Here is a 26,251-nt window from a genome sequence, read left to right on the forward strand (position 1 = left end):
AATCGAATGCTCTGTTTCGATATTCATTAATAATTTGTTATTGGTTAACAGTGTGGAACAAAAACTTAGTGCTCATCATGGTGGCTGCTACAACATTACCGAAGCTCAGGCCATCATGACGGAACTTCGTAACATTCAGAAGTCCTTGAGTTCCGGTGAGAAGGAAAAGGCTGAGTTGATGCAATCCCTGGCACAGTTGAAAGATGAGCTAACGAGGCTTCAACTATGCGAGGGTAGTCCTGAAGCCAGCACCCTGAGTCTACCTCAGGAGAAACTAAGCACAGCCTCTCAGACTGATCTTTCCGGAGAGCTGGTGCCAATTGGTACAAGATTAGCTGAGATGGCGAGGATGAGGCTGCAGTACGACGAAGCGCGGAAGAGGATACAGCATATTCAGCAACAGTTGGCCGATCTCGAGGAAAAAGTCACGCCAGGACAGACCGAAAGTGACAAGGACAAGTTGCTCCTGTTTCAGGAGAAAGAACAGCTTCTACGAGAATTGCGCAGTATCACTCCAAGAACTAGGACGCAACAGGACATGAAGAAGATTCAATGTGAGATCAGGAGGCTCGAGCAGGATCTGAACAACGCCTTGGAACTCTCCAACAAGACTATTACCGATAGAGTGCGTTTACATGAAGAGAAGCAATTATTGCTTCAGCAACTCAGGGATGCTCTACGTTCCATGGCCATGCTCGAGGGACAGCTCAAGACACTTAGTGCCAGTACACTCTCCGTGAGCAGTAGTTCCAGTTTGGGTAGTCTCAGTACAACAAGCAGCAAGGGTTCCTTGAGCTCGGGATTGAGCTTCACAGACATCTATGGCGGACCTCAGTGTCTTGGGCCTGTTCAGCAAGAGAGACCAGTGGACATGGTAGATCTTCATAGAAGGGTCGAGAGACTGTTGAGAGGATCTGAACAAAACCTGGGTAATTTTGGTACACCATCACCTGGAAGATCGCAGCCCAGCTTGTCGCCAAGATCTAGTTTATCCAGTGTGAGCCCACCAGTGTCACCCTTGTACGAAAACGCCCCAATGGGTCCACCACCTGCGTACGAGCAGGTGGAGATGCAAAGGCGACAACAGAGACTCTTAGCCTCCACATCACCACTAGACAGAAATCAGCTGGAAGACAAACTGGCTGAACTTCGACTTAGTCAACAAGCCATTCAAGAACAGTTATCGGCGAGTTCTGAGCATTTAAAGCTCAGTCCACAACCGCCAATCGAATTACAATCTGGAAATATGTCCCAGGGTAGCGGCCTAGGTAGGCCAGCGATGCCATTACCTCAAGAACCACCGTTATCACCTATAAGTGAAACTCCACCTCCAATGGGAATCAGGTCGCGAGCAAGTAGTTCCGGTACGAACACTAGATCGGTATCAGCTGCCGTATCCGACGAAAGTGTCGCGGGTGATTCCGGTGTTTTTGAAGCATCTAACAGAAGACGATTATCCGGCTTGCTTGGTGTGGATCCTCTAGCTCTCGGAGAGATGAACCTTGAGACTGCCCAGGTGCAAATAAAGCTCAGGTAAATTTTGACAAAATCTTATCAACTCTTTTGCTACGTGAACACACAATGCATTCAATGATCTAATCCTAATCCTCTTCTTCAGGTATTCCGTGAGCGACGGACTCCTTCACGTCGGCATTGAACGTGCCAGGAACCTGGCCGCTCTCTTCATACCGGATAATACTCAAGTGTGAGTAGAATCTCATAACTATCAGATTCGAATGAGTTAAATTAACGGCTATGCCTTCGTCGTCGATCTGAACGGTGAAAGTGCGTCGCGTGGGACGTCGATCGTGGCTTCCTAGGTGGCACTTTGACGCTCTCCCTTTGGCATGACCGCCCAAGGAACGTAGACACGTTAATTCCACTCGCGCCTGTTACGTCATGGTTTTAAATCAAATACCGTCTCTGGGAGACAGCCGTTACGATACACGCGCTCCTCACATACACCGTAGTACGTATACATGGACGATTGATTTGGCGAAGGCATGCCGCTCGTAACTTGGCGCATACAAATTGGTAAATTAGAAAATTCAACGAGCTCGTATCTTTATGAAACGGACACGTAACTTCAACATCGTTTGCTGCGTGTTTCTTTTTTAGTGTCAATATCAAAATTCGTATACGCGTTTATGGGAATACAAGTATCGTTTATTAATATCACCAGAACGTTAAACGCTGCCTATGGAGTGTAAATTGAGTTGTGAAAAAATGTTCAAGTGCTCCTCGTTTGAATCGACGTTTTATGGATTTTTCATTAAAACAAGGAAATGCCAGTACGCTTTTTGGTGTACGTCGTCCCACGCGCGTATTGTGGGTCAGAATAATTTATTAGCGAAATCAATCGGTGACATCACTTCTATATATTTCGAGCCGTGGCTACGGAAAGTTGATGGTAAACGTATCTGAAATTGGAATGCAATTATGAAATCGCGCGTTTGGATCAATGACCAGCGGGTTCCGTAGAGCACGGTCTCGTTGCGTAATCGATTATCACCGATCCCCTCTGTCATTAGAGGTTTATAACCGCTTGAGAATTCATTCGTTGGGTCATTGTATAAGAAGGGGACTGTGAATTCGTGATAAGCGACAGACAACTGCATCGTGGGATACTGTCGACAAATACCTCTGTTGATATTGATTATTGCATTTCTCAAAGGATTCCTTCTGTTACACACATAGATCAGAGAGTAAATACTATACGAAGTAAACGTTGGCCGAAGAAACCTCTCACTTTTCCTTCTACGGATTCCTTACCAATAACTTTTCATATGTTTCTTGTATTTTTCAGATACATCAAGGCGGCTCTTTTACCTATGCAGCCTCCCGTTAGTCATATGTGCTGTACAAAACCAGTCACGGATCTACGTAAACCCACCTTCGGCGAGACATTCCCCATCGCAGTGCCTCTGAATAAACTTTACACGAAAACTTTACAAGTTAATGTATGGTGCACGGGTGGCGAGTCTGAGGAGTGCTTGGTAAGTGCATAGCACGATGATAAGGATAAGAAAATAATTTTAAAAATTGATTCATCTATTTGGGTATTAATCATGGTTTTTTTTTATAGGGTTCAGCCCAAGTCTCCCTCGCAGACTTCAGTCCGGAATCTCCAAGCGTCAAGTGGTACAACATTTTATCGTTCCGCTTCATGCAGCCGCCCACGTCTGATACTCCTAGTACCAGCAATAGCGTGACTTCCGGTAAACATGCGAAGCATGATAAACAAGAATCCGATGTCTCTATGTATCGAGGAGCCCAGGTGCAAAACACCAAGGAGGAGAGCAGTGACGAGAGCACGATAATCAGCTCGCAAACGTCGACCCTGACCAGAAATCAGGGCTGTGAAGAATTGCAAACGGCGGTTTCGCTCCGGCTCGAAGAACTGGCGAATTGTTTGGGTAGTCCTGAGGAGGAAGATGAGGATGGTGATAGTGATAGTGGTAGCGAGGATAGCGACGAGGAAGGTATCATCGTCGAGTTCATGATGGAGGACAATGTGCTTGAGGACGTTTTGGAACACGAGGTCAGTACTGCGGATTATTTTTAATTATGTGTCAGTGAATTAGAGCGTATATTTATTATTATTTTTATAAATATTTTATGCAACAGGAAGATGAAGAACTTGCCGAAGAGGAAAATCAAACGCAGGATAAGGAGACCAACACGGAATGTATATTCATCCCGGAACAGGGTAAGCAGAGGAAGTTGTCAGCTGCTGGCGTGGTACCTGGTGCGATTCACGATGACAAGAATTCCATCGTCATTAAGAGGAGTCAGACTTTCTCGCCAAGCGCAGCGGTCAGCAGGAATCATTATATCTGTCGAGTGAGTTCAGTTTACCGAAGAAATTATTATTCCAATAAAAATGACAACATATCTTCATATTCCTTTGTGTTTATTATTTACAGCTAAACCGCAGCGACAGTGACAGTAGCATGCCACTCTACCGTCGGGGTGGACCCTTCCAGAGAAATTCCGTGGAGCGTCGTTCCCTTCGGTGGAGACGACCCTCTTCGGCTCTTAGCTGTAAAACAGCGTCGAAGAAGTCCACCCACTTGCCACCGACGGCGAGGACGTCCCTGGACCTAGAGCTTGACTTACAGGCCCAGCATGCACGGTTGAACAACCTTCACGACGAGTTGAGCAGGTTGCGAGACCTAAAGCAGAGGCTGGAACAGGCACGCGAGAATGGAAACAGCGACCTGGCTAGTTGGCTTCTGGAGGATCACAAATTCCAGTCACTAATGGCGCAGGCTGAGAGTGGCAAGAATGGAAAAAGCGCCGAGGATAAGAAGGTCGAAAAGATGCTGAAGAAGACCTCTAAGGAGATTTATAAGCTTCGCAAGACCAAGGCCGGAAAGGGAAAGCCTGACATTATATCCTTCAAGTAAGTCCACATACGTAACGTAGTCGTTAAAACGGAAATCAACGAGCTGCCATTTTATTTCTGTAGCGTCATTTTAATAAATCAATCTTATATCGCTGTGTATCTTTTTACTTTTTAGAGAAAAAATGGCTTTCTTCACAAGAGTCAATCTAAACGTGCCTGTACTTCCGCCGGAAGACACACCGGAGAGCGGCACAAATAATTCGGGTCCTCAGCACAGAAGACACGCCTCTGAACCGGTCAGCAGCCAATCGGCAGTAGCAGCTAGATTGCAGCCTGCGACGAACTGTTCATCCAACAGTGCACCGTCTGGTAGTACGAACATGAGAACAAATAGTGTCGAGGGAAATAAAGTTAACAGTGTGGTCACCAGTAACTGTGCGGATCTTAGTACGAACAGTGTGAACTCTGTGAACGTGACGTCGGAGAGCAAAACGGGCAAGCATCCGAATGACAGCGATAGTATCGTTATACCGGAAGAAGATTCAAAAGGTTCAAAAGCGATAGAAGATAACGGTGAACCCAAGAGGTACGAGTACGTAGTGGACAGGGTGCTCGGTGTCGAGGTTTAAGAAAAAATAATAATCAGAGAAATGGGAAAAAGATATGCTAGTTTGCTCGTTCAGACCTTTGTTATATTGAGTGCCAATCAGATTCTATTCTATTCGTGATTGATCGACGAGTTAATACGTAACTAGGTTAGGGGATATGAAACATACATAACACCGAATCGTATTACTCATTATCCATATAGCACTGTTACTCATTATTCACAGACTTAACGTTGGCAATGCTGAAATATTTGTCCATTCGTCTCTCGTTATTACCTAATTAAGGCGATGAGGACGCACTAGCCAATTATCAGAGCGATAATCCTCCCCACCCTATCTGCCCCCCCCCCCTGTTGTTTATAGGTATATACGCGAGCGTAAATTATTTAATTCCACGATCGATTACCTTATTTAATTACGTATTTTAATTCACGGCTCTGTTGCACCGTGCGTGTCGCGGATTGATTCTGACCCGTGTGTGTATTTCTCTTCCATTATCTATGTTCTTTATTCATGTCTTTTCTCCTTTCTTTCGTATATATATTTCGTATATATAATTAAAAAAAAAAAAAGAAAAGGAAAAGACCGAGACGCACGACCCACCGAGCAGCTGGTCTGCGATTCGAATGAATGTTACGTTACGTTTGCGCTCTTGGTTTTTCTAGTTCTTTTTTTTTTCTTTGGACTCACCCTCGTGCGTGGGGTGTTTTGCGCAGAATGCGTGCGCATGCGTCTACCGATTACGCGAGGGAACGGTGTAGGAGAATGGTTTTTCTTGAAGTGCCTTTTAATATTCGGTGCTGCTTTGTACAACGGAGATTCTAAGGAATCATGAAAGTGAGATTAGAAGAGAAAGCTTAAAGAGTTTATTGACGTATTTTCAAATTTGAAAAACGAACGCTTGGCAATATCGAACAAAAGTATGTTTGCATTCGATCGAAGTGCCTCAAACGCTGTAAGACACGACGACAAGAAGAAAGATACTATATCCCAGGTGATAGAACGTTGCAAATGTAATTCCAAAATGCAGATCTGATTTCTGAAAAGTGACGAGACGAAATGAAAATAACATAAAAACAAAGCAGCGTCACGCGAAGGAGATAAAAATGAAACTGAGAGAGAAAGCGTAGGAGAGAGTAAGGAAACGCCTATATTTTAATATAACTGTTAAACAATTTAAATGTTAAATGATAAAGCCGACTGACTGAATACCGATTGTAATACACTTGTTAGTTCTAATCTAATCCTTTTTTTTTTTGTAAACTGTTAACTTTTTGATAGTCTTGTTATCACTAGGTCGTTTGACATCTCGCAGACTAATGCCCATGGCTTATAATGCCACAAGAGGCAAAGACAAGAGAAAAAAAAAAGAATACTTTATTGGTGCTTCAAGTCTCTGGGTTCAAACTACTACACTATAGACATCTAATGAATATATAATTCCCGTGGAAGCTTCGAGGTCCGCAAGATGTCAAACCTCCAGTTGTCTCTAAGTATTCGTTACTCTAATTGTTAAATGAAAACGTGAAAGAAAAAATACTCAGCCACTGAGCAGAGCGCGACAAGACATGTACGAACGAAGGAAGGTGTATAATGTAAAAGAAAAAAGCCAAAATAAGACAGACAGGAACAGGAAGTATCAACGACACGAGGATCCTTCGTAGATAAACCACATGAAAATAAGTACACAGTACGAGCGTCGCGCGATTAAACGAATGAAAGAAAAAAAAAGTGAAAATTCACAGAAGCCCTAAACTATTTTATACACTAGTATACTCGTTACCAGTATATCATCGTTGAACAGGAAGCTTCCGGATGATGGATAAAGAAATGGTAAAAAAAAAGAAACAAACCAACATCCGGAAACTATCGACATCATCTTCCGGGGGCTGACGCCGCGCTGGTATGGAATCGAAATTCACTGCGGTTAGCTCTCGGTACAAGAACTCATCCCAGTACTAAGAAAATATTATGCCTTACTACATTTTACGGTAGATAGGTTGTCTAGTAGAAAGTAAAGATTGTTGAAAAAAAATATATAATAATAAAATTGAAATTTTTTTCGAGCGGGTGGAAGAAAGGGAGGTTTCTATAATACATGACGGGTAAGAGTAAAAATTGCGGGAGAAGCAACAGACACCCCCTTGTACATAAGTTTGTAAATATGCATCTAACGAGAATATAGATATAAATATTATAAATAGTCTAGTGTTAAACGTGTAACAAAATTACGTGCGCATACACACGAGGAGTGTGTCGTGAGAGTGAGTGTGAGTGAGGACTAAGAGAAAAAGAGAGAGAGAGTGAGACGAGAAGAGAAAAATGAAAAAAGCAGACGACTCGTATACTACATTAATAATAATAATAATAATGGGAATATGAAATTCTCGTGTGTATAAAGTACTCTATTATACCGCGTAGCCCGCGTTCTGTTCATATTAAAAACGAAAACCGTCTGCATACGAGGTACCGACTACGCCTATGTATTATTAATGTTATATTATGTATTATTGCTACAGCATAGCGTATTACTATCGAGAAGTAAATATGATAATTTCGTAAAAAAAATAAAACGTACACACAGACCACAATATTTACACGAAGTGAGTGCGGGAGACACAACGTGGTTCCACATACACACACACATGCTTTGTAAGTAATGGTTCGTATGATAACGATTAAAAAAAGTACAATATAAATTTGCCTTCTTGTTTCGATCGGTTTAAAAATCATTTTTAACAATTTTCTTTCCTAACATTCCTAAAACTCCATTGAATCACGAGTAAGCATGGATCAGATAGACGTCCAGTGCGCATGCGCGTCCGCCATGACACTATTCCCACTCGAGTGATGCACACATGCCCCACTACCTTATCTCAGTCTTATCGTAGGCCCTTGGTGGGGATAAACTATTCTGAAAACCTTTATAGGAATCCTGATGAGTTGATCAGTCGAGCAGAGCGCGCATACCGCGATGCTTTGCTGTCTCCAGCACAGTGTGATATTTATTCGCCTCGGATTATTATCACTAGCGGTTGCAGTGCTCGTCCAGGAGTTGCTTACGGAGGCAGCCCTGCCACCTGGTGCAGGTTAGTCAATCCTTTACCTGTCCCGTTCATTCGGTCGATAAATGGCAAATTTTTAACCCATTCAATGTACCCGAATGTTCTGTAGAAATAATAAGAGTTGTGTTAGGTTAGGTTGCATGTGCATTGCGCGATAAAGAGCAACCATTGCTTCTTTACTCTACTTGCTACCTTCACTAGGGTGGGAAAATGGAGGGTGGGTAACACGTGCATTAGTAGACCACTAGGACATCTTACTGGTTATTATGAATCATATTTTTACTGGCCTTATATCGATTTGTACAGTTCCATTATATTTTGCTGTCCGTTTTTCCTGGAGTTTTCTTTATCACACGCACGTGGCTTCACATTAAGTATGAATAAAGCAATGCATATGTGATTGTAATCTAGTTTTGTTTGGCTGCGTTTATTATTGAAGTGTAATATGTGTAACAGATTTTTATTTAATTAACTCGTGATTATTCTTCTATAACGCAATTCTTTTTTAATTTTCCTTTTTTTTCGAACCTCTCACATTTCATCTCGTGGAAGAAATTTTATTTTCTACCTAAATCGTCTGCAGACATGCAATCCACCATTCTCGTGTCTTGTCGCGACGCCTCTCTATAATTTCTTGTCTGTAAACTTTAAGGCTTGCTTCCCTACGTGTATACCATAACGAACTATGTATACGCTTCTCGAGCGTTTAAGCTTTAAATTGAAGTACACATTGAGAGGCCGGAAGCGTGTTCAAAACTCGACGCTAGACGAAGGAGTCAACCTAAGTAATTCAGCACATGCAGGGTGTTACGTGATCGATACGATTAGCTGCACGCTCGTTTATTTAGGGGATTCTTAGCATAAAGTTTTTTTAAGAAAAGTATTATGACTCATTTATTTTTTTCATGGTTAAAGAGGCACATGGTTCTGCCGGTGCATTAGATATATATTGTAAAGGTATTTTTGGTAATTTCAATAGCTTGTCAGAGGAGAAGGGGACTGGGCTACTTTTAACGAGTCTTAAGAGAATTCAAAGGCGGTTTCTACCATTCACCATAGGAACTTACTTTTCTATTGATTTAACACTGCTACCTAAGCTAAAAATACCTACGGTGGTGCTGCAGCGGATCTGCCTCACATTTTACGCGTTGCTCTAACGCATGCGATTTTCATTTCGGATGAAACTGTAGTTTGAAAATTTATTTATGGATTTTAATACTTTTATTTTCATTGCCAACGACACGTAATGGGACGTTTAGCCGCGAATTTGCGACGCCAGTAAATATGTTTGTGGGTACTTCCATGACGCTTCCGGACCGGAAACGCAAACGAACCGTGGAACCAGGTCGTCCTGACACTGGCAACAAGAAATACGTTCCGATGCATCACATTGGAATCATAACAAATTACTCAATTACGAATTGACTGAATAAATTTATCAGAATATTCAACTTGACATTCGGTTCGTAAGAATGTTTTTAATTACTTTTCAACGTAAGCATGTAATTAGTATCTCTCTTATTTCTTGTCAATTATATGTATTTTGTCAAAATTTTTATAAAGCATTTGATCGAGCCCGTCACTATGTGCAAATTTTTCACAATAGATGTCTCTATACAAGCATTGTGATGCATTTAATGAAATCCTATTTAGGATCCCTTATGGTAATCGGCTCAGTCGCAATCATCATACGCAACGTGTCTCGAGCTGACTTCCGGTAGTCATTGAAGCATGAATATGACGCCAGTGTCCCATTGTGACGTTTCACGAAAATATGAAGTCCAATCATGAAACGGGTTGGGATTGTGATGGCCTTTGGTGTCGAAGCAAAAAACGAAAAGTAAAAAAAAATAAGTAGAGTTAAATTTTTTAAAAACTGACAGGAAGATTATCGTGACTTGCATCAGTAATTCATCGTTTCTTTAACGTTTAATGTGGTTCGCGTGTCGGAATTCTTCGGCATCTGCGACTGGCACTGCCAACCATAAATTTCCACCTTCTACCATCCTAGTCGTATCTCCTCCGTTACGCACTCTGTCGATCAACTTCCGGTTGCCCGATATCACGTGATTGCGTGATATGCTGGGTTTGGACGTCTTTCCATAAATTACTAAGAACGCTTATTTTCAAAATATTGTACTGCTACGTCATGTCACGTTTTCTCACTTGATTTTAGAGGACGAGGTTGTCCTGATAGAACATCTACCAGGACGACGGGTCCACCTGCAAGACTTCTTCTGGACGGGTGCAGAAGACGCTCCATCATGGCTGGACCCAGATCAGACCTTGACCCTCTACGAGACCAGGACCATTCATCATACAGCTACTGTTTATCTTCCTGATGACGGTAAGGAGGATCCTGGACACGTTGGTCCACAGGATCCTGGATGTGTTTCTTGCATAGAACCCACGCCAACGTTGCCAGATGTCGATCAAGACATTGGTGTCCTTATCGGAGAAGATCCTGGACCCAGGTTAGTCATTATTGTTTAATGTGGCCTAATAAGATTATTGATTCAATTTGAATCTTAGGTACTGGCTGCTGACTGTCTTACGTGCTGGAGAAACTGTACCACCTCAGGTAGAGCTAAGGCTGGCACGTTTGTACCGTACCGCATTTTCTAGACAGCAACAGCGCCATCTTGGTCTCCTCTCTACGGACGCACGAATTCGTAGAGCTGCCAGAAAACGAGCTCTTAGGGATAGAGCAGGTTTAAAGGTTAAGATTTCTGTATCACTCGTTGGAATGTTATCAATATTCTGTCTTTCTTTTGCAGAGAAACGATAGCAGAATTGAAATTGTAGTAACGAACAATTTCAGTACCACCACCGAAGCAAATTTTGAAACAACCGTAAAGATACCAACTAAGGTGAAACATATGAGGGCAATACGAATACCGAAGAACAGAACGATAATAGAGGATTTTGAAAATGTGAATAACAAAAAAGTCTACGCGAATACTACTGTCAGCAAAGATGACAGAGAAAACTTTAGATCTAGATTAATGTTTGCAATGGAGACAAATAACAACGAAAGTATTTTGGATCCTAGTCTCCTCCTCAAGCGACTCAACGAAACTCCAGTGCCTTTTCATAATGTGAATCAGTTCCAAGAGAAGACTTCCGGCTCGCTTCACTCTCTCTTTTCTATCGCTCAAGAGCACATATCCGATCAGTCAAATCTTACTGATATTATGAACATGACCAAATCCAAGTTGCGTATCCCAGATGTAGGTACAGTTCAAGTAAGAATGACGAATACAAGCGTAATCGAAGGTGGCGCCACTAGATTAATATATTCAGTGCATCTGGGAGGTAAACCAGTACCAGCTGCAACAGCTGCGAAGGATATGGCACTTTTATCAGAACAAGAAGTAGCAATTGAACTTGGAGCACCAGTGATCATTCAGAGCGAACGTAAGTTTTTTGAAAAGTGTTTTCATTCCATTCATAATTAAATAATTATTTCTCATTTGATGCTTGGACGTTGCAGCTTTCTTAAAGGAGACGCTGCCTTTGGCCTTATCTAGAAAACGCGACATCTGGTTACTAGCTGGAGCTGCAGGCGCCGGTATCATCCTTCTAGCCTTTATCTTAACTGGTCTATTCGTAGCTGCTAAACGGAAACGGGCCCATAGTGCTGTTTCCGCACCACCCCCACAGAGTATCCTGAAGAAGGATCGTGAATATACATCGACTACGCCAGGACTGGATAACACGGGCTATACTTCAGAAACTGAAGCCAGGGTTAGTGATGTTTATTGATTGGAGCGACTCTTTCCTAAATTCGGGAGGTGGTGCGTGCCTAAACCTAGTCAGACAGGAAGTCGGAACTGTGGTTTGTATAAGTAAGAATTTCATGCAAATGCGACCAGGGCTGGTTGGCTCACCAATTAAATCAGATCAGATTACTAAAATGTGATTATTGGCGACAATATGCGGCCGATACCAGGACGATATCGATTATAACAAGTATACCCCTTCCAATCTGGTAAAATGTTACTTCTTTATTTATAGACTGATGGTACCAGTCGTAGACAAACTCCTGGAGGAAGCTTGTCAAGGAGTCCAGTTACTTCAGGTACTCCAGAGAGCGTCTTGGCAGAGGTACACGACATCTCGAGTGATAACGAAGAGGATATTCAAAGAAGTAGTCCACCTTGGAGAGAAGAAGAACCTCCTGGAACAAAGAAGCTGAGGTATTTCTTTTCAATATACATAATTAGATTTTTAATATTTTTTTATCGCTTCCCATAACGATTGCTCCACTTCTTTTTCTTTCCATGGAAGAACTAGTCGTCGTAGAGTAACCAGGACGAATGCTATTGATCCTCCTAGAACTCCAGACTCTATGGATACCGTAGCTGAGAATTTAGAAGCCCTGGAGTCTCTGGAAAATGGTTATGCGCCAAGGGACGAAGTCACTACGTCACCACATTCGTATTTATCCATGCCATCGTGTAAGCAGTTTCCCCGAATGAGGAGTGTGGAGCCATTATCCAGAGTCTTGGAGCCAGTTGTGGTGAGCATGAAATGATAAACATTAAGAGAATATGATTTTTCTTACTTATATATTTTATAAATACTATGATAATTAAATATAGGTAAGGCATCTTGATATGGAATTTGATTCTCCGGAGCCAATAAGGAAAGGGCACCTGAATTCCAAGAGCAACGATCAGTTCCTGACAAGAACTCCTAGTGCTGCCAAAGATCCTGGCGTGGTAGGACCAATCGTCTGGGATTTGCGCAGACAGAAAGCCATAGAAGGTAGTAAAGTTTTTATTTCTTTAACTATACCACCAGTCTAATATCCTGTAAGGATCTAAGCTTCTGGTATGCCGCGATTTCTCAAAAGAGCTAAACTGTTGGCAGACACCACGTCGGAAACCGATCCCGAACCTGCCATTATACCGGGTCCTGTGGGACGTGCCAGACGTAGGCTCCATGAACTCCTGGAGGACTCCTTCAGCCTCTTTGGAAGCAGGGATGCCAAACCCAAAGAAGAAGACTGCCAACGTGCCTCAGCAGCAGCAACTCGTGCCACGGATGATCTCACGGTATTTTCGGAAATCAGAGGTCGCTCCGCACACGTCAGGTAAGTCCCATATAAAATGTAGAGCTCACTTCCGGTTTGATTTCCTTCCGGATTCATGAGGATCTATTTCATATAATAGCCCAGTTGCCACGCCAACATCAGAAGTAAGAACAAGACCCAGAACATCCTTACCGAGAACATGCTTGGAAGAGACTATACCAGAAACTGGAAACTCTGGACCCCATCCCCGTGGCGCCTGGGGTTCCAGGCCTCTGAGTGCTGGGCCCTTTCATAGACCGAATCTACCTGAGGTAGATACTCTTCGCATTCTGGCGGATCCTCAACTTCCGCCAGAAGATCCTGCCGTTCCGCTTATAGCGGCTATCAAAAAAGAGCTTGAAAAGTTTTCAACTTAAACAACCGGTCTTTAATTTGGCAAAGGTTTTTGAGTTTCATTTATCTTTTTTTTATAATTGGTCTGAAGAAAGAAAAAGGATCTTAAATACCTTGCAATATACTTTGTGCCACTGTATTTAAGGTTAAGCAGGGATCTAATACTCAATCATTAGAATTTTTAGAAGGATTCATACATCATTACTGTACATACAAGCGTTTTGGAATCAAGCCTTTACTCTTCGTTTTTGTTTTGTTATTGTAATAGCGATTTTTTATTATACCTAGAATCTAGATAATAATTCCGTCCATCGATAACCGATTTTGTAAGAATCGATTTGTCGCCTAATTTATATTGATGTCTGTGTAATTTTTAAAAAAGCATATTCGTTATTGTTTTGTATCTCTAATGACTTTTATGATATTATATAAAAAGAGTTTCATTGAACAGACGACTATCGTTATTACAAACGGGTCCTGTCAAATTATCATGTTCTTAATTAATTCGTTGAAGCCAATTTATGCATTACAGTACTCTTTAGTATCTGATGTATTTTGGTAACTAACAATTCCATTTCTAAACATGTCTCGACAGCTACCCGATTTGAATTCGGATAACGAAAAGGATCCAGATGACACGAATGATATTAACCTTCCAGTCTCGGAAATGTCTATGAAATCACCTAATGAAATTCTCTCCCTAGAAGACATAGCGAATGGTGTACTGGCTAGGTAGATTATTTAAAAAATACTGTTTATCTTAATTTCAAACAATATTGTAAATATTAATATCGATTGCTGTTGTGATTGAAGATTGTTTGACGACGACCCAGACTTTCCACCAAACCTAACCTCACGAGAAAGTCCAATCCGCAAAAGGGCGTAAGTCCGAATTATTAAACTAATTTATATCAAATTATATCATTAAAAAAAATGTTTAAATAAATGAACTGCTTCAAGCCTTTTCACTCAAGATTTAGATTCGAGTTTAGGATGCGTCTATCCAAAAACTCCAATTAACAGATCGCCACGTATGGGTCGACAGGTATTAAGTAACAATTAAAATTCAATACTGGATAAACAAAAATGAAAGTTAACCTTTGTAACAGCTATTTATACCATCCTCCTCTGGTCAAACAAGTCCCATTAAATACAGGCATAAGTCTCCGACGAGTCGTGCACATTCGCCACATCCGTCACTAACCAAAGATGGCATCGTCAACTGGAATGCCAACGATCCCATACGAAAAACTCGATCAATCGCGCTACCTGCAAGTACGTACCGATATTACACAGAGTAATTAATTGCGCCGAATCAATATGGATTAATTCATTATCACGTATCAATTTCGGGAATCATTAATCACCTATAGTAATAAATACTTCTTGGCCGAGAACCGGAGGAACGGCTTCTACTCCTGATTTAAAAGTCGATCATCATGGAGTCATTATAGACACTGTACCACAAAATACGGAAAGAGATAGTATTCGGAGGATCCTTTTGACACGTTCCGTGTGCTACTACAACTTCCGGCTTGTTCATGATATTCTCAACAGTATTGTCCTGGTAACAGAGTTTAAACGATTCGATAATGCATCTTGGATTGATTAATGTTTATTAGATTGCAGGTCTTGTTTATTTGGTAGCGGCAATCGCATTGGCAGTGCACAAAAGTACTGTTCTGATAATATTGGATTTTATCATTTATCAATCATCGTTAATGTCTCTATTCTTTGTTGCTGTGTCACTTTTGATTTTGTCACTGAGTGGTCTGTGTTTGTTGCAAAAAGGACCAAGAAAAACTGTAGCAGTCAGTGAAAAACTTATTTTTCACCAGTATCCGTTTTAATCAAAATTTTTAACAGCACGCAGCATCCTGTTTTGCATTAGCGGTTGTCTTGGTGACCTTAGCATTCGTGCAGGCAAATTTACAAATGAAAATTTTGATCAATGCTAAGGATCATATGTTATCCAATATTCAGGTCGAACCGGAAATCGCCATTGAAAATGTTTGGAATTATTTTCAGCAGTCAGTAGGTTCACATTAAAAATTTTAGCATATTAAAATACTCTATAAATTATTATTAAAGTTTAAGTGTTGTGGAGTTCGTGGATATTTGGATTGGTGTCAGAAGGTGAATCCCAATCTTGAAATGACGTTTAACACTGCTGAAGATTTCTTAGGTTCCTTCACTTGCAAACTTCCTGAATCATGCTGCGAGGATGACAGGACACAGATGATAATACCAATGAAATTTAGGTGTAATGATCTTATTAAAGGAAATGTAAGAGTGGATAAAATAATGAAAATTAATTAACAGATATACCTCTTGCGTGGATTTACCGACACCGTGGAATATCCATAGAGTGGGATGTCTATTTCCTGTTAAAACAGAAATATCCTATTTGGGGAAACTTTATAGAATTATAAATTACAGCGTTTCCGCTGTCCTGGTAAATTTTCAGTAACCTCATTAAACATCCGCGTTATGTTATTAAGCATTATTTTATTTTCAGCTATTAACCACAATTACTGGAATGATACTATTTGTCCACCTTTGAAACTGATTATACATACAATAAACTGTCATGTTCAACAATAAATCACAAATGACTTTCTAACTAGCGTGTAATAATTTTTCAACAACTTTTTTGACGTATCAGATACATACACCATACAAATTTTACCAAAAGATTCGAAGTATCGTAAAATATGGAAAGCCTACGGTGTCGCCCACAACGTTGCCAACGTTAAAAGAAGAAAAAGGCCAGATAATAATAATTCTAATTACACGAAATTCTTAACGTCATCCGATAGGCTAATGCTAATTTACCGAACACCGTAAAACCTAATAGAACGATCAAACTACAATTTCCATATTGCTATGCCATATACCGGGAGGTGTTCCTATCTCGAGAGAATTGCGTTTACAGACGTGCCACAACACTTTCTCACGTAACGACGCTCGGCGGTAGCGTTACGCGAAGAGCATAAATACTGGAGCGTCGTCGCGACCAACGTTAGTAGCAATCGTACTCTCCCGGATCGCACAACTGCGCGTTAGAATAACTGCTGAAAATCGGTTTGAATATACATACAAGAAAATTTTATAGTGACAGTTGTACTCTTTATTGCCGCTCCGCGTCTCTGCTCTCGTTAATAATTACTTATTGACAATCGACGTTGAATATGACAGAGTCAACGAAAAGAATATGGCAATGGATTAGCTTCAAGTGTTTTATACTGAACATGCTGTTCACCATATCTCTGGCTCAGGAAGTTCACTTTCATGGCGATCAGGACTTCGTTTATCCTGGTGGAATAAGAAGGCGAATTGACAGGCCTGATCACAATGCGATTAGTATGAACAAAAAATATGACAATCTTACTGAGTTGGCTGTGAGTACAATTATTTATTATATGTACTATGTATATTACGTGCATAAATACGTGTATGGATGTTTTAAATTTACTTTAATTTTGATCTATTTAATGTGATGATTAGTCGTAAATCAGATAATGGTTACGATGAAATTTTTATGACACCTCTGATAGCTGCTTCTACTTTGTTTTTTCACCTGACGTTGGTTACACTTGGCTCTTATTGAAGGACGTCGTTAATAATGTCGAGGATACTAAACAGGTAGCAGTCAGCATACTGTTTTCACTGTTCACAGCTGTCGTATTCAGCATTTACGACATAATTTACAGTTGCACGTCATCATATAGAGAAATCAATGTTGCACCGTGACATTTGTGCAAACAATACTATCACTTCGGTATGCAGCAGTGTGTCAGTCAAATTTTCTTTACAACCTATTATTATTGATGAATAGAATTGTTACGATATCATTGAACATCATTAGAGATATTAGTTGTTGGTTTTTCCAACTGATATCTAATACCAAAAGCGTCATGCATGATTCTCTGTGATATAGAAATTTATTTCGTCTTATATCGTTCAGCAGACTTGAGTTTTTATCTTGAACACACACGAGAAATGATTTCAACGATATTGATTATCTTTTTATTTGCTCTTGAACTTCCAGTTAAGAAAATCGTGGACTTCTGTCCAGGAAATTTATTGTATTGTAATTGATTTGTCATGGACTCAAAAATTTGGAGCGTCAGTGATGAAACATGAATGGCTGCGTGTGTGTTGACCTTCTGCACATGGAATTCAAAATAAGCGTGTACGCGCTGCGAAGCAAATATTCCTTAGACATTTAATTTGAAATATTTAATACGTATTGAAAATTTTCATGGGATTCTAACAGTCATTCAGTCGGAAATATTTTCTTTTACGTTCCTTAGCATTCCTATGTGTAAAGTTGTATACTGGGAAAGGAAGCTGACGGGCAGTGTACTTATTCATAGTAACACTCAACTTCGTCCCGCGAAATTTCAAAAAATGAAAAAGGATATTGGCAAGCTTTTGGAATGCGCGAAACTCATGACGTGCATTACATTCCTGGCCTGCATATTCATTCTAAGAATTTTCAGCATTTTCCCTACAGGACGCGTGTCGCGACGATTGGTCACAGTATCTCTGACGTCGACTAATATCCTTTCGGAGTAATTAATGTTGCTAATCAGTCCGGTCATTGACGTATACAAGCCATATAAAGAATCCTGGGAATAATTGGGCGGAAATACCAAATGTGAAAATGCTTCTATAAATATGAAAAACAATGTTATGACAATTTAATTACAAGTAGACTAAGACATTAAAATTGCTCTTGTTCATCCTTCCATTTCTAGGAAATACATATGGATTGTATTAGAAACCAATTGAATCGAGTCTTATCAGTAGATCATTATCAGTTACCAAGGACTTATTACATTAAAAGAATCTAACTGTACATGGAGAATGCTTGACCCTTAGCTAAAGCAAAAATTAATTTTTGAATTAGTCACGCTGGAATTCAGTGATCGATAGCTACCGTGATTCAGAGGCGAATCGATACCAGGAACTTGGATCGTTGAGAATACCAACTATTCACCTTTAAGTTTTATAGAAAAAAAAGTTTCATCAATCATACTGTTTATGGGATTTTGCGAACAGGTTGCGGACCTGACAGTCCTAATTTGAGGAAAGTCCATAATGCATCTTTTTACTGGAACAATTAATTTGCATAATTTATAATAATAGTAATCTAATTAAATATAATTATTAACCCTCTATATCCTGGCGTGACTTTGAAGTCACATACTAATAAATCGATATCTTATTGATTTATTTAATTTTTTATCTCAATGAGCCAGCCTGCACAAAGTTTCAAAACTTATTCGTCATAATAAAATCATCAAAACTATCGAATTTATGAATAATTTGTATTTGGAGCTAATTATTTGTCGATTTCGCGTTACAAAAATTTGTTTATAGCGAAACGACGAAAATTCGGGCTTTAGAAGATTAAGTACATCGATCGTGCAGAATCAGTAAACGCAAACATCCCCTTATCAATCTTGTCAGCGACCTTATCAGTTTACATAAAAAAAAAGCGTAAACGGGACGTCAGATCTAAACGTGACAAATAAATCGTGTGCAATAAAAATGGCGATAGCGTAAAAAATCGCTTATATTTACCAACACGATCATAAATGAGACTTTATTTTTTTAGTTATCAAATTTGAAAATTCATCTTTGCCGTTCACAATATCATTCAAAAAACTGTATCTGAAAGTCTACAGGAAATCGTGTGGCTGTGCGGTCTACCTATTTGCAACAAAACGTACAGAAAAGATTCCAGATAATTTCCCAACTAGGTTGCGAATGTTTTGCGATGAAGCTGTAGTTAACTGTATACGTATCATCGTGTCGTCACAGCGTCGCGATGATTTTGACTCCATCGCGTAACTCTGCCGGAATCGCACCTATGGTACTTCAGGCACGATTACCAGTTGCACAGTCATTGCAATTCATCCGACTTTGTCATGATCGGAATAAGATACAGAAAATGTTCAGATCAATCTTTGCCTACGTTCGCTTACCTGTGTCACATAATTTTATTAATCCATATAGTATGACTAATAAGAATGACTAATTAAAAATTCTCATTTCCCACCTGCTGTTCGACTTATTATTTATTTATTCCAAAGTATACAGTCTACCGCGATTATCGAGCACGTATGTTTCCATATACGAAAACACGTACAATGCTACTTAAAACATAACATTAAATTCTCAGGTGATTACCCGTTCTGAAAGAATACCAAATCTTTTTAAACTAAGAAAATATAAATTTTATCACATAAATTAATTTCTCTCCTGTTTTACAGAGAAGCATTCAAATTGCTAAGGATTTGAGTACCATGGATTCTGTCGATGATATCCTTGCTGCGGTAGGAGTCGTAGAAACCGGTAATACTGGAGTTGGTCTAAGCAGTAAGTAATAATAATAATAATAGTTCGCCATTAATATTTTATTCGCATTATTTTCCACCATGTAATTCTCATTTTTTCGTTATCATGCTTTTGCGGAAGGAATACTGGTGTCGAATCTACCAGCTGACAATAAAAAACGAAAATATTCTGTTTTCTTCTACTTTGTTCATCACGATATTCTACGTGTAAGTTATTGTGCCCGAAAACTTAATGTCACAACGACTTCAAGTATCTATAGGACGCCAGGTCCTCGGACAAAAATGACGTCCTCGTGCCTAATCTAATCTCGTATCGGATGATACTGATATAGTATTTCGTATATGAGAAATGATCATATAACAAAAAGTAACGTTGATGCGAAGAGTAATAACGAAACTTAAAAAGTATATATATATATACATTAAACAAAAATTGATTTTTGATATTTAACGGTATCTTATATAACTCATGACGGTACCAGTCCGCCAACTGAAAAAAAAGGTGATAGAAAACGCTTAAAAAAAATAATGAAACGACACGCCAGGGAGTTTGGGGGCGTATCTTTTTAGAGTGAAAGCAGACACGCAAGATATGAGTCAAACGCGTTTTTCGAATTCGTGGCTTAAATTAAGTCTGCATCTATTGCTACCTTCGTAGATTAACAAATGAATTAAGTAATTGAATACAAAATTTTTCTGACCGTCCGCACTGGTTCCGATCTTATCAAAGACCAATCGATTGCCCACGTACTGAGGAGTGAAGGGATTGACACCAGAACTCTGGCGAATGAACTCATCCGCAAGCGTTTTCAAAAAGTGTTGACGTTCCTCCGTGAAATCCACGTGTCGCAAGTATCCACCAAAACTGTTCAAATTCGGTACCAATCTGCTACCAATTTCATTGATCTCTTCAAGACTGGGTAATCTTGATTTTTTATCGTCGTAAGACTCCACCTCGTGCACCTTCGGTTCGGCTTCTACAAATTTTCCCGAACTCTTCTCGGGCATCACTGAGTATGCGATCTGCAAACGGCAGGGTCTTGCCCAGGTGTGAAACGAATTCTTCTTAATAAATTTCTTACTAAATTCTATTTCCCCGTTGGCTTCCAAGTACTTGACTGAACTCTGCTCGACAAGACCTGGACCATCACCCTGGCCACATTCCTGCTTCACAAGAGTCCCAGCACATTCCTCGCGTCTGATCTTGCTGATATTATCCTCAATCTCGTCAATATTCGTGGAAGTGATTTCCAATTTAAAGAGAGCGCTGAGGTCGTTCTCGTCGAGGTCATAGGTAGATTCTTCATTAACGTTAATCGCACGATCCTTGTCACTGATTCGAAGCTTATCAAAATTCAATTCGTTCTTTATGACGCATTCAGTGATACATCCAATCTTGTCAGAGCTTCCGGTACTATCCCTGGGAAAATGAAATTTTTATTTTATCCGATTAATCGTTAAGGTCTAGATTATGGGGTAATACGATATTTACCTGTTGCACTGTCTTTTCTTTCTGTATCCTATACTAGCCGTTGGCGTTATATTAGTAAACATATGACGTGAATCGAATTTATGAGCTTTCATAAAAGCCGTTACATTCGCTCTGCCCTTTATGGTTTCACCAAACCAGTCCAGAATCACATCATCTGCCAAATGATCTTCCAATCCAGTAGCCAATCCGTCTACCAAGGCAAAGTAACTATTTGCGAACGATATAGCGCGGGAATACTCGTCGGACATTGTTTGTTTATGCTTTATCTGAAATATATTGAACACCCTTTATATAATACTTGCGATAGTAAGAGTCCTTAATTATTATTTTTTTTTTTTTTTTTTAGGTAGAGTCGGAGGCGTTGAACGATCCAAGGTCGAGATACCTAAGAGCGCAGTGTGCATGCCGGAGCTGCAGGTGGTAGAGCTGGTTGAAGATAATGATCCAACCAAAATATATTTGCCAACGTGTACACGCGCCAAAAGATGCGGCGGATGCTGTACCCACAGTGCATTGTCTTGTCAACCGTCAAAAACGGATGTACGAAACGTAGTGGTACGTATCGGAATTTATATTTGCTTGTAACGTGTAATGGTTAAGAAAAAAAAATTTTTCTAGGTTCAAGTAAGGGATCAATCCTTTAAATTGATCGAAAAGAAGCTAGTGGCTCTGGAGGAGCACACCGAGTGCATGTGCAATTGCAGGGTCAAAGCCGAGGTAGGTTGTCAGGTGCATATTTAATTGTATATTATACGGATAGATTGTATGAATCAATGAATGCATTTTTTTGGCTTAGCATTGCATTGATAAGCATCGCTATTCGGAGGACGAATGCAGGTGCATCTGCAAGAATACGGACGAGGAGGAAAAATGCGAGCGCGAACACAAAATAAAACGTTGGGATCCAGAAACGTGCACGTGTCGTTGTCTGAGGGTGGAAGAGTGCAGCACAGGATTGTTCTTCGATCAAAATGCGTGCAGGTGCGCGCCTCAATGAGAAAATGGATTCACGCTGTTTTTGGCTTCTTGCAAGAAAAATTTTCTACTGGTTTATGGTTTCTTCTACTATTACCTTGTAAGACATAAATAACTTTCTCGCTTAATCTTTTCACTAAAGTAATTTTCTCTTGTTGCGCTCTTGTCTCTCTGTTGGAATTTCTCTTGTACGCTTGCTGTCTGTCCTTTGGTTTTTGGATTCTGTGCGACTTAACCCTTCTGATCTGTTTCCTTGGTGCGGTGACACTTTTCGTAATGGAGTGGGGAAAAGAAAAACAAAAAATGGGAGGGACTTCTAAATATCCACTTCTCAGAGCCGTCTTGTGCTTCTGTGATCGCCCTGTTCTTTGTCTAGGGTGTTGGAAGAATTTCTTTCTATGTTTGTGTTTTATTTTTGTTTTAGATACGTAACGAAATACGGATCTTGTTAGCTTAGCAATGACGAGGATAATCAGTGTACCCGTAATTCTTTTTCTAGCTGCAAGGCTATTCCAGGCAGACTATGGTTTGGTAATAGTAAGATAGGAATTTATCCAAGTCGACAGGATGGAAATAACAGACATTTTTCACCTTCTGTTTTTGTCATCGACGCTGCGGATCCTAGAAGAAAGCCTAAGGACGATCCGGAACGCACGTGATTCTTACATATACGTGTATGGTGGATTAACATTTACGACGTGGACAGTGTGAACAATTTTTATATGGAGCCAATGGGAATGATTTTTTCTCCTATTTCTTTTTTCAACATTAAACGCACTCCTACAGATTCCAAGGGAGATATTATCCATTGTGATGTTAGTATTTATTCATGCAAATGCAAGATTAACTATAAACAGTACTTACTCCTATTGTATTTATGCAACTTCTTGTTAGCGACACCCTTTATTTTTTAATTTTAGTTATTTTAGTTATTGTCAACTGATAATTGCTCTTGACTTTTGTATACCGTCAGCACATCGTGATGTCTTGCGGCGAGATTCGATTGTGATAAGTGGGAGACTATCGGAACTTAATGCAATACTGAAATTTAGTCGTAGCTACGCCACTGATTGGAAACAGTCAGAAGGACATTTTACACAATAATTCTAGTCTGTCAAACTTGTTTCGCAAACTATAAGATAGATTAGTGTATAGTCGTTCAGTGGCGTAGCCTCTACTAAAGTTTGACCTTGCTATAATATATAGTATACTTTGTACAAAAGACACATGGGAATAAGCAGATACGAATAGCAGAACCATCTAGTGGTCAAATTTGTAGTATGTATTATAAGCTTACTTATACCTTAGTTTTGTATATTCTGTCCTTTACTACGACTTAATCAAAATGCCTAATGTATTGCGCTCGATGTACGCTAGTTTGCCTACATCCAGGTGCGTCTTGATCCAAATTATTTTTCGAATTCGCTATCTATTGGGTGAATCGTAAAATCGCTTCTCGTCCAGAGGCACTTGAGAATAACATGGCTCTAATATTCTTCTAATAGGATGGGCTAAGGTAATTAGACATGCTGGAATAAGCTTTATCGAAATCCTAATATGTCCTTGATTATAATGTGCTATATTTGTAATCTGATATATCAGTTGCATCTTCAGAGAATTTCTGATACGCATTTAGCATAAGACCCTGAATTTGCAAATGATATTAAAAGATCGGTACACATTCAAATTATATGTACATGTAACATCATTATTGTTTAACATGGAAATAAAAAAAACTATGTATTATTTTCCCTTGCAACTCCTGTTAATTATTCATTATGATCAATTTTACATTTCCTGCATCTATTAAATGTTATCTAGAGAATTATAATTTAGGTAACTTCAGGCAAAGCTCAATTGGTTGTCGAATACTTTTCATTAGTCATAGTTCCGGAAAAATCCGTCAGTGGGCGTTGAACAATTTTAGCCTCGAAAACGGTATTTTTGCTGGGAACGTTTCCCATTAGTTCTAAACAATTTCGCCATATTAAGCATTTATGCAAGGAGTTTCTAAGTTTATACGCACGGATTTTAGAAAAGATTAAACAATTACGTCGGTTTGTGGGCACGTGGGCCCTCGCAGTCATTAGGTATCGGATTCGTGACCGGGTATTAGTTTTATTTTTATTCAATCAGGCCACACTGCGACCACGGACATATTAAAAAAAAATTATTCGAGAAGTGTCCATACGTCAGTAATGCAGAAACATCCACTCGACAGTTGACGCGTCGACGCCAAGATAAAACTTTGAAATCGGCTCATTGGGAATCTGCCTACTCGTGTCTGCCACTGCCAGTAGAACATATATTTAAACATTTGCGATTCACGAATAGCTGGATAATCCGCGAGAAGAAGAAAGCAAAAATCAGTTGCACAGAAATATTAAAAGTTTGAAACATAGCATAAAGCTTTCAAAAATTTACTAAATATTATTGGATCTTGACTTACTTTCGAAATTTATTAAAAATATAAAATTAAGGGTAAATCATAATCTCGCAAATTATTTGCGGAGTAGATAAAAATTGAAGTTGTAAAATGTCGAAAATAAATTACGCTCCAATTGAAAGAATTAATTAAATCAACAAAGTTATATATGAAGACTTGTAATCTTAGGTACTTGTTGCTAACGGCTATACTGACTGTAAAAATGCACAAGGAAGAACAATTTATATTTACCGACAATTTATATTACAGAATTCGCTTTATCACACTCTACACTGGAATTCGTTCCTAAGGTATGAAGTAAACTATTACTAACGTAAGACGTAAAATCCCAATATGTATAATTGGAGAGAACTTGCGCTTATGGTACATATACACTTCCTCTGACGATATATATAATAACAGCAGATTGATATTCACTGCTGAGATGGGACCATCTCAAAATGCTCTTGCAACCGCCATATTCTTTCTAACTTCGGTTATTACGCTTCCTTTGTCGATGCTGTGGAGTCATCCAAAATGTGATCCGTTTTAGAGCGTTTCTCCACATCTGTTATATATGATACAACGAGGTTATTGGATTTCAGCAATAAAAGGTGATTCTCAGCAAGTGACTTCACTGTGGTAGACAGCAATTCTAAATCAGATAATATACATATTATTGATTCTACATTCTTTACGATAAATATCATCCAGACAAGATGTATATGTTATATTCTTAATTCACCAATGCACGATCCTATGTCGGATATTGTGGTTTCCTTTGAAGGTCGTGGTCGTTTTACGGAATGCTCCATTTACGTAGTTTGAGTGGATGACGTCACAATCCTTTCTTAATACATCTAGAAGTGTCTTCTGAAAAACGTAAGTACAGAATGACAGGAATACACAGAGACTGATGAGAAACAACTTAATAGCAAGCCAGCAAGCATGGAACTGAGAAATGGCGGGCTGACGAATAAAACTTTAGTTCTAGTGATTCCCGTTAGAATGCGCCACTAATAGTTACCCATTGCGTTCTCTTATTACACATATGTATAATAATTAGTACAATACAACCCTACAGTAAATACCAAAGTATCGCAGTTACGTTTTACAAAATAAATCAACACACTAAATATTGTAAATAATAAAACTATTGTGTAATTACTCCCGACTATTATGGAGAAACGTTAACATATCATATTCTAACAAAAAATAACAATAAAGTACTATAAGCTTACGTCAAAAAACCGATACTTTCAAAATAAATAATATAATCTACATCCAATCAGTTTGCTAAAAAAAGTTGGTAAATGAATGCCTTATGCTCAGCTAGACGTCTGACTCGCTATATTTATGACACGTATAACCACTGGATCCTACAGAAGCCGTATTGAGCGTCGATTTAACGAAGAAGCCGAGCATATTTGATTGTGAAGTCCCGTAATTAGGGGTTTGGTGTGATCTAGGCCCCCGACTTTAATTATAGGTTCGATGAAGAGGCAGAATGTATTTTTAAACAAAGTAATTAATTCCAAC

At 39.4% G+C, this 26,251-nt stretch overlaps 5 protein-coding genes across 14 annotated transcripts in view; 4 read left to right on the plus strand and 1 right to left on the minus strand.

Annotated features, from left to right (window-relative positions):
• Positions 1 to 7,671, plus strand: part of LOC107266781 (protein kibra) — a 38,755-nt gene extending 31,084 nt beyond the window's left edge. For all 4 annotated transcript variants that reach the window (XM_025083869.1, XM_015737631.2, XM_015737630.2 and 1 more), the window contains 7 exons: positions 52 to 1,533; positions 1,619 to 1,705; positions 2,807 to 2,996; positions 3,086 to 3,541; positions 3,628 to 3,843; positions 3,927 to 4,405; positions 4,524 to 7,671. In XM_025083869.1, coding sequence (XP_024939637.1) covers positions 52 to 1,533; positions 1,619 to 1,705; positions 2,807 to 2,996; positions 3,086 to 3,541; positions 3,628 to 3,843; positions 3,927 to 4,405; positions 4,524 to 4,977 — 3,364 coding nt within the window. In that variant the 3' untranslated portion in view covers positions 4,978 to 7,671. The remainder of the gene's footprint in view (positions 1 to 51; positions 1,534 to 1,618; positions 1,706 to 2,806; positions 2,997 to 3,085; positions 3,542 to 3,627; positions 3,844 to 3,926; positions 4,406 to 4,523) is intronic.
• Positions 7,672 to 7,887: 216 nt separating this feature from the next.
• On the plus strand, positions 7,888 to 13,900 carry LOC107266895. 4 transcript variants are annotated; one of them, XM_015737898.2, is made up of 10 exons: positions 7,888 to 8,045; positions 10,198 to 10,495; positions 10,554 to 10,740; positions 10,799 to 11,438; positions 11,515 to 11,768; positions 12,039 to 12,220; positions 12,312 to 12,543; positions 12,626 to 12,791; positions 12,897 to 13,119; positions 13,199 to 13,900. In XM_015737898.2, the coding sequence occupies exons 1-10, from the start codon at positions 7,931 to 7,933 to the stop codon at positions 13,473 to 13,475; spliced, it is 2,574 nt and encodes an 857-aa protein (XP_015593384.1). In that variant the 5' UTR covers positions 7,888 to 7,930; the 3' UTR covers positions 13,476 to 13,900. The 4 variants fall into 4 exon arrangements, with proteins under 4 accessions (XP_015593384.1, XP_015593385.1, XP_015593387.1 ...); XM_015737899.2 differs by having other exon boundaries at positions 12,318 to 12,543; XM_015737901.2 differs by having other exon boundaries at positions 12,880 to 13,119; positions 13,199 to 13,365.
• Positions 13,901 to 14,008: 108 nt separating this feature from the next.
• On the plus strand, positions 14,009 to 16,354 carry LOC107266564. Its single transcript, XM_025083873.1, has 10 exons — positions 14,009 to 14,184; positions 14,266 to 14,334; positions 14,413 to 14,497; positions 14,562 to 14,727; positions 14,826 to 15,019; positions 15,075 to 15,263; positions 15,319 to 15,486; positions 15,544 to 15,713; positions 15,775 to 15,907; positions 15,971 to 16,354. The coding sequence occupies exons 1-10, from the start codon at positions 14,036 to 14,038 to the stop codon at positions 16,013 to 16,015; spliced, it is 1,368 nt and encodes a 455-aa protein (XP_024939641.1). The 5' UTR covers positions 14,009 to 14,035; the 3' UTR covers positions 16,016 to 16,354.
• Positions 16,355 to 16,477: 123 nt separating this feature from the next.
• Positions 16,478 to 24,043, plus strand: LOC107266897 (vascular endothelial growth factor A). Of its 4 annotated transcripts, none has more exons than XR_001537502.2 (6): positions 16,478 to 16,853; positions 19,737 to 19,842; positions 21,659 to 21,867; positions 21,931 to 22,029; positions 22,109 to 22,387; positions 22,712 to 24,043. XR_001537502.2 is itself a non-coding variant. In XM_015737904.2 (6 exons), exons 1-6 carry the CDS (start codon positions 16,644 to 16,646, stop codon positions 22,737 to 22,739), a joined length of 837 nt encoding a protein of 278 aa, XP_015593390.1. In that variant the 5' UTR covers positions 16,478 to 16,643; the 3' UTR covers positions 22,740 to 24,043. The 4 variants fall into 4 exon arrangements, 2 of the variants coding, with proteins under 2 accessions (XP_015593390.1, XP_015593389.1); XR_001537501.2 differs by having other exon boundaries at positions 22,787 to 24,043; XM_015737904.2 differs by having other exon boundaries at positions 22,109 to 22,293.
• Positions 19,620 to 23,284, minus strand: LOC107266896. The gene is made up of 3 exons (XM_015737902.2): positions 23,152 to 23,284; positions 21,313 to 21,578; positions 19,620 to 21,240 (listed from the first exon to the last, which is right to left on the minus strand). The coding sequence occupies exons 2-3, from the start codon at positions 21,558 to 21,560 to the stop codon at positions 20,418 to 20,420; spliced, it is 1,071 nt and encodes a 356-aa protein (XP_015593388.1). The 5' UTR covers positions 21,561 to 21,578; positions 23,152 to 23,284; the 3' UTR covers positions 19,620 to 20,417.
• Positions 24,044 to 26,251: the final 2,208 nt, after the last annotated feature.

Source organism: Cephus cinctus, unplaced genomic scaffold, assembly GCF_000341935.2.
Source record: "Cephus cinctus unplaced genomic scaffold, Ccin1 Ccin1_scaffold0330, whole genome shotgun sequence".
In the NCBI taxonomy this organism is placed as follows: Eukaryota; Metazoa; Arthropoda; class Insecta; order Hymenoptera; family Cephidae; genus Cephus; species Cephus cinctus.

Excerpts from the sequence above, each read along its gene's own strand:
- LOC107266564 (XM_025083873.1), top strand. The coding sequence starts at position 14,036 with ATGTCTCGACAGCTACCCGATTTGAATTCGGATAACGAAAAGGATCCA. Across the intron at positions 14,728-14,825 it reads ATCAATCGCGCTACCTGCAA|TAATAAATACTTCTTGGCCG; the intron begins GTACGTACCGAT and ends AATCACCTATAG. Across the intron at positions 15,020-15,074 it reads TTCTCAACAGTATTGTCCTG|ATTGCAGGTCTTGTTTATTT; the intron begins GTAACAGAGTTT and ends AATGTTTATTAG.
- LOC107266897 (XM_015737903.2), top strand. The coding sequence starts at position 16,644 with ATGACAGAGTCAACGAAAAGAATATGGCAATGGATTAGCTTCAAGTGT. Across the intron at positions 19,843-21,658 it reads TACTGGAGTTGGTCTAAGCA|GTAGAGTCGGAGGCGTTGAA; the intron begins GTAAGTAATAAT and ends TTTTTTTTTTAG. Across the intron at positions 22,030-22,108 it reads ATTGCAGGGTCAAAGCCGAG|CATTGCATTGATAAGCATCG; the intron begins GTAGGTTGTCAG and ends TTTTTGGCTTAG.
- LOC107266896 (XM_015737902.2), bottom strand. The coding sequence starts at position 21,560 with ATGTCCGACGAGTATTCCCGCGCTATATCGTTCGCAAATAGTTACTTT. Across the intron at positions 21,241-21,312 it reads AAGAAAAGACAGTGCAACAG|GGATAGTACCGGAAGCTCTG; the intron begins GTAAATATCGTA and ends TCATTTTCCCAG.
- LOC107266895 (XM_015737898.2), top strand. The coding sequence starts at position 7,931 with ATGCTTTGCTGTCTCCAGCACAGTGTGATATTTATTCGCCTCGGATTA. Across the intron at positions 10,741-10,798 it reads GGGATAGAGCAGGTTTAAAG|AGAAACGATAGCAGAATTGA; the intron begins GTTAAGATTTCT and ends TTTCTTTTGCAG. Across the intron at positions 12,792-12,896 it reads CAGACAGAAAGCCATAGAAG|ACACCACGTCGGAAACCGAT; the intron begins GTAGTAAAGTTT and ends AACTGTTGGCAG.